Genomic DNA, 7,195 nt, shown 5'->3' with positions numbered 1-7,195 from the left:
CAGTCACTGATCACACACTGGCCATTCTGAGTGAGCGTTGGAATAGCCGGGCACTGATCACACACTGGCCATTCTGAGTGAGCGTTAGAATAGCCGGTCACCGATCACACACCGGCATTCTGAGTGAGCGTTGGAATAGCCTGTTGTGATACTTCATGAGCACTACTTTGTATGCGCGCAAGCACATTAGGTGAACAGTTCGCCCGCGCTCACTCTTACATTATGTCTGATGAATAAAGCTGCAGTGGCACAGAACCTGAGAATAATCTCCTCTAAGTTCTTCATTGATTCATCTCACTTCATGGTGGCAGCGGTGGTAAAAAAAGGCCAGAGAACACCCATACCATCACTCTCAACTAAGCAGAGTTACTGAAAACTACCGGAAAGTAGCAGAAATTGTCTCCGCGACAACAACGTTTCCGCTGTGATCGCCAGTGTGAACTGTACATATCCATATGTGTACTCGCCGCGTGCGTAGATTCAGCGCACCACATCACACACTGTATGCCGCACACCCACCGTCGCCAAGCCCACTGCACACCGCACGCAACGTAACTGAAATTCAGCTGCGTGCGTAGCCTAGCCCGGAGTCATCGCCGGACTGAGCCAAGCCTAAGCCATCACCGAGCCAACGCTGAGACGGACCGCTATACCGTGCTGTGGACAGCACGGACAAGAGAAAATTAACCCCTCGCCCCGAGTCGACCATCGGCATCATAGCGACAGAGGACTTTTTCGTCTTTTTCGTGGAGCTGAGTGAAAGCTGATCAAGCTCCGATTTGACGCGACCGCACCGGGACTCGACCGAGCTTACTCGACCCGTACACACGGTCGACCGGTCAGGGACCAGCCCGTCGCACCATCGCGTGACCAAGGCAAGTCACTACAATAACTTTGTCAAAAGTCTGATCTACGGGAGTGATCATCAGCCCCCCCCCCCCCACCCAGCCAGTTCACGTAACAATGTACACCTTTGAATCACCTTCATATTGTTAAACATTGTTTCGCTATCGTGCACACATTCTTGTAGCTGTGCGTATGAACAAATAGTTCCGTGAACATCACAAGCCCTGTGAACCGCTTCACGCATCTTTACGTCAAGTGTGACCTTTGACCCTATCACTCCGCATCATTGCCGGAACTGTGCGCTTCCCGCTCATCACAGTGAACATTCGCCGTATTCATCCGCCAGTGCCGGTGTGGCAGGTAATTCTGTCCCCCCTGGTAAATGTGTCCCCCGGACAGATCTACCGGGTCGTGACCCGGTAAATCTGTCCGGGGGACACTTTTACCTAGGTAAACCTGTCCCCCTCTAGGTAAATCTGTCCCCCTGCACGACGTTAAATGTGTCCCCCCTGGTAAATGTGTCCCCGTGCAACGTCACAAGTCTAGCACCCAGACTGTATATTAGTGAAGTTATTAACTGTTTTTGCGCGGCGCCTTGCCAAATTCGGGAATGGTGCTTAGGCCTACGTCAAAGCACAACTCCCGCAGCAGGCCTGTGGCGCGCCGTGACCCGTGTCGCGTATAATTTTGCCAATTCTCCTCATTGAAGTCCGCCATGACAGTCACACGTGAATCGGCGGCTGATGCGCGTGCGCAATAGCGATAGGTTGAGTATTACTACGCGAACGCGTGCCTTCTTGCAGAAACATAGATCGGTTGATTAACATCTAAACGTTAATTTCATTTTGATAATTATTGATGAAGGGTGGAAAAATCTAAAAATGTATACCTGTGCGCTGAATTTATTATAATAGCATCAATATAACAACTTATGCGTGAAAAACCAGGGGGGACAGAATTAACTGGAGGGGACAGAATTACCTGGAGGGGGACACAATTAACGGGACAGGGGGGACACTTTTACCTAGGTAATTATGTCCCCCCGGACACTTTTACCGGGGACAGAATTATCGTCCACACCGGAACTGTGCATCAATCATATCTACGGGAGGCCTGTACGGGACATCAAGTCAAGTTGGAAATCTGACAGTACATCGCTCATTTCTGTGGAAAAGCAGGACAAACTGTGTTTGGACATTCTTGGAGAAAGGACTGCTCACCAAAAGAACTCTGGACATTTCATATATGAACAATAATATGTGTTTTGACAAATATATTGATGAATAGTCAAAATTATTACTGAAATAATTATATTGTTGTGATTTATTGTGATCACTAATCGTAGCACTTACCTTTAAGCTACATTGCAGTTGCTATTGTTTACAATTTCGTTTGTTGTAGCATATTGAATTGTATCCCAGAGATTTCTATCCCACAGCCCTGCATCATGGCAAAGTTCCCAGAAATAAACTGGGGTGCCACAGACATCGCAGAAGAGTTTAAGCTTTTTAAACAACGGATGGACCTGAGCTTCAGGGACCAGGAAATCACCGATCCTGCCAAGCGTGCTGTTAAGATACAAATAGCAGTCGGAACTGAAGGCCTCAAAATGATAAATTCTTCAAGCCTGTCAGCAGAAGAACAACTGATCCCCAACCAGTTATGGGAGTTGTTCGAGAAGCAGCTACACATCAAAGTGAACTTCCGCATACATCGCCTGGAGCTTATGCGGTATCGCCAGAAACCAGATGAATCCCTGGACAACTTCGTCAACAGATGCTGAGCAAAAGCACACGAATGTAACTTTGGACCAGAGCAAATGACGGAACGCATCATCGAATTAGTGATTGCGTCTACCACATCTGAATCTTTCCAGAAAGATCTTCTAGACAAACCCATTGGTTTTATCATCGATGACATGCTACAAGAGGGACGGAAGTACGAAGCCATCCTTGCTGGCAAAAAGTGCCTTGAGACGTTGGAGGCGTCACATACAGCTGTCCATGCTTTCCGACCCACTGGCAGAATCTGTGGCAACTGTGGCCTATCCCACCCACCAAGACGGTGTCCTGCCTACCGGGACACATGTAAATCATGTGGTTCCAAGGGCCATTGGGCCAAATTCTGCAGAAAGACCCGAAGCCAGGGTAAACGCAAGGGCAAATCTCCGTCCAGACGTGGCCGCAGCCCATCGCGAGGAAATACAACTCGCAGACCAAGACCCAAAAGTCGATCCAATGCCGGCAAGCAGAAGCCAAATGACACCAACAGAGATGAACAACCCATCCATTCAGCAGAAGCTTCAGAGGAATATGAAACAGTATTCCACACAGTTACTGTCTCGAACCTCTGCATGAGCTCGATAGACAACAACAGGGAGGCATACACAACGCTTGACGTTATCTGCCCCGACCTCATCGGCACACACCGACTAATCACAAAAGTTGACACTGGAGCCGGAGGAAACACGTTGCCACTCCGTACGATCAAACAGATGTATGGAAGTCGATGGAAGTCTTTCGTCCAGCCTGTGAAGACCAAGCTGACGGCGTACAACGGTACAGAGATTGTATGCCTAGGGTGCTTGAGCTTTTATGCCGCTACAAGACACCGAAGTGGAAAAAGAACAGATTCTACGTCGTAGAATCTGGTCTGCCCATGTGCTGCGAGCTTGAAGTGGTCACCATCCACTCCACTGAATCGTCACCTCAACCCCCTGCATCACCCAAACAACCAGGAGTAGGTGAACCCCAAAATCTGTCACATGACACCATCAAGTCGGTCCACGACCTCGTGAGGTTGTACCCCAACCAATTTGACACAATTGAAAACTTCAAAGCCAGAGCAACTCTTCATCTAAAGGAGGATGCTAAACCGAGCATTGACGCGCCCAGGAAGTGTAGCATACACCTGAAGCCGAAGCTCAAAATAGAGATCGACAAGATGGAACAGCAAGGTGTAATTAGAAAGGTCACCCATCACACCGACTGGTGTAGTTTGATAACCACGAGCTTGAAACAAGATGGGACACTTAGGGTCTGTCTGGATCCTAAGCGGCTGAACCAGAGCCTCAAGAGATGTCCGCACAAAATACCCACACTGGAGGAACTCAACCCAGCATTTTCTCAAGCCAAATTCTTCTCGAAGCTTGATGCTAAAGCTGGGTATTGGTCCGTCAAGCTCAAGGAAGAATCCCAAGAGCTGACCACCCTTCGAACGCCATTTGGCCGGTACTGTTTCCAGCGCCTTCCATTTGGTCTCTCCATCAGCCAAGACATCTTCCAGCAGTGACGACATCATAGAACAGGTTCCAGGATGCGTCGGCATTGCTGACGCTGTTGCTGTATATGGCCGTACTGAGGAAGAACACGATGCCAACCTCCTGAATCTACTTCAAACAGCCAGCCGTGAAGGTTTAGTTTTCAAAAGCAACAAATGCCACATCAAGACCAACCAAATCAACTTCTTTGGGTCACTGTACTCCGACACCGGCATCCGGCCGGACCCAGGCAGAATTGAGGACATCCACAGCATTCCAACACCTCAGGACAAGGAAGACCTGCAAAATTCCTAGGCCTGATCACATACGTCTCTGCATATATCCCTAACCTGGCAGACAAAGCAGCGACCCTCAGGGATCTCCTGAAGAAGAATGTGCCATATCTGTGGCAGGATGACCATCAGGCAGCATTCGAAGCCTTGAAATATTCCATCACCACTGAAGCGTGTCTCCAGTACTACAACCCAGAGATACACACTGTGCTGGAAGTCGACGCATCATAGAAGGGTCTGGGAGCCTGCCTCCTTCAAAACAACAGGCCGAATGCATTTGCGTCGAAGAGTCTTTCCCCGGCACAAGCCAACTACTCTAACATAGAGAGAGAAACACTAGCCCTAGTGTTCGGCATCACCAGGTTCCATAGCTATCTCTTCGGGAAAGAGTTTACACTCCACACTGATCACAAGCCACTTGAGATGATCTGGAAGAAACCCCTCTCGAGTGCACCACCTCGTCTGCAACGCTTACTAATTAAGGTGCAAGGATACAACTTTGACGTACAGTACATACCAGGGAAAACAATGACGCTATCAGATGCCCTGAGCAGATTGCCAAACCCGACAAAGAGTGATGACATACCCCTAGACAGACTGGTCGGCAGTTTTGATGTCTGTGAAGGCCAAGACGCCATGTGCATGGACCTTGTGCATTTTGGGCAGTCTAAGCAAGAGCAACTGCAGAGAGAAACAGCAACTGAGACCCTGTACTAAGTGCACTGTGTCAGATAATATACAGTGGCTGGCCAGACTCCGTCAAGGAACTACCTCGAGACCTACGGGTCTACTGGCCATACAGGGATGAGCTTGGTATCTCCTGGGGAATAATCTTCAAAGGAAGACAGGTCATCATTCCAGACTCACTTCAGACGGATATCTTACAACAGCTCCATACAGGCCATATGGGTATAGAGAAGACAAGACGTCTAGCCAGAGAGTCGGTCTACTGGCCCAACATCAATCGCCATATTGATGAACTTGTCAAAGCGTGTTCCTACTGCCAGGAATCCCAACCCAAACAGCAAAGGGAACCATTGGAGCCACATCAAGTACCTTCGACCCCCTGGACCAAACTTGGCACTGATCTGTTTGAAATCCACGGAGACAACTATCTACTGATAGTTGACTATCATTCGAAGTACCCTGTCGTTCACAAGTTGAACAGCACAACCAGTGCAGCAGTTGCTGGCATCACCTCACACACATTCAGCCTCCTTGGAGCACCAGCTGAGGTTATGTCAGACAACGGCCCCCAATTCGTAGGCAAACACTACGAAGACATGTGTAACACATGGGGCATCAAGAACACAACTTCGTCTCCACGTTATCCACGTTCAAACGGTTTCGTGGAACGTTCAGTCAGAACCGTCAAGTCAGTGATCAAGAAATGCCAGAAGTCTGGACAAAATGTCGACATAGCACTCTTGAACCTCCGTGTAACCCCTGTGGACTCCAAACTACCGTCACCAGCTGAAATTCTCTTCGGCAGACCGATACAAATTACCTTGCCAAACAACCACCTGCAAGCAAACCCCCAGAAAGCTGAGACCAGCTAGAGGCAAGACGACAAAAGATGAAGACCGACCATGATGCCAAACAAGCAGTAAAAGAACTCCCACAACTCTATGTTGGCCAACGAGTGCGAATCCTGGACCAGCAGAACCACACTTGGTTGCCTGGTGAAGTCACAACAGTCTGTAAGGAACCTAGATCATATGAAGTCACCACACCCAATGGACACAGACTACGTCGCAACCGTTCGCACCTACGTGAGATGCCCAGCCAGATGAAATCCCTGGCTACGCCCAAACGAGTTCGATTCGCTGATGAATCACTTCCACTGTCCAACAAGAAGCTAGACACAGAAGCTGTGAAACAAACAGACCGAAACAAAACAGACCGAAACAACACAGATCGAAACAAGTCTCCGACTGTCACTCGCAAAACAAAATCTGGACGCACAATCCGAAAACCAGCCAGATACACTGAATAATATCACACACCCAGATTATACATAGCAGATACTTAAACAATTTGGTTCAGAAACGATATTTCACATTTAATTTCATATGGAAACAAAACAAATAACCCACACGATTTGAAACAGAACTCAAAGTTTCATATGTTTATTAAACCCGTTTCAGTACATTTATTGTTGTTTAAAGTTAAATTTGTTAACCGTTCAAAAAGGAAGAAAGCAAGAAAGTGCCAAAGTCAAATTTCAAAAGAAAGAAAGTACTAAAGTTCACTTTGTTACTGTTGAAAACAAAACAAAAACACAAAAAAAACAAAAAAAGGACTAAAGTTAAATTTGTTACCGTTCGAAAAGAAGGTACTAAGACTGTGTGCCACATATTGCAGAGAAACAAAAGTTGTAGTTGTCAGTAAGATATGACCACCAATGTTTCATATGCCTGTCAATTGAAAAGCCATCACTACACATTTCATGTAAATGCTTGCTAATTAAGTAAATTCCAGTTTTATGTGTACACCAATAATTATTCCTGAAATTGTACTTTCACAAGGGGAGGGATGTTGTGATACTTCATGAGCACTACTTTGTATGCGCGCAAGCACATTAGGTGAACAGTTCGCCCGCGCTCACTCTTACATTATGTCTGATGAATAAAGCTGTAGTGGCACAGAACCTGAGAATAATCTCCTCTAAGTTTTTTATTGATTCATCTCACTTCATAGCCGGTCACTGATCATACACCGGCCATTCTGAGTGAGCGTAATAGCCGGTCACTGATCACACACCAGCCATTCTGAGTGAGCATTGGAATGGCTGGTC

General features: G+C 47.4%; 1 protein-coding gene across 1 annotated transcript; it reads left to right on the top strand.

Annotated features, from left to right (window-relative positions):
- Positions 1 to 5,303: 5,303 nt before the first annotated feature.
- On the top strand, positions 5,304 to 5,957 carry LOC119725491 (uncharacterized protein K02A2.6-like). Its single transcript, XM_038196895.1, has one exon. It carries the CDS (start codon positions 5,304 to 5,306, stop codon positions 5,955 to 5,957), a length of 654 nt encoding a protein of 217 aa, XP_038052823.1.
- Positions 5,958 to 7,195: the final 1,238 nt, after the last annotated feature.

Source organism: Patiria miniata, unplaced genomic scaffold, assembly GCF_015706575.1.
Source record: "Patiria miniata isolate m_02_andy unplaced genomic scaffold, ASM1570657v1 HiC_scaffold_19, whole genome shotgun sequence".
In the NCBI taxonomy this organism is placed as follows: Eukaryota; Metazoa; Echinodermata; class Asteroidea; order Valvatida; family Asterinidae; genus Patiria; species Patiria miniata.
Note: the sequence above shows the minus strand (reverse complement) of the source record. Positions and strands in the feature narration are given on the sequence as shown.

Bases quoted from the DNA above. Each gene is read 5' to 3' on its own strand.
- LOC119725491 (XM_038196895.1), top strand. From the start codon at position 5,304: ATGGGTATAGAGAAGACAAGACGTCTAGCCAGAGAGTCGGTCTACTGG.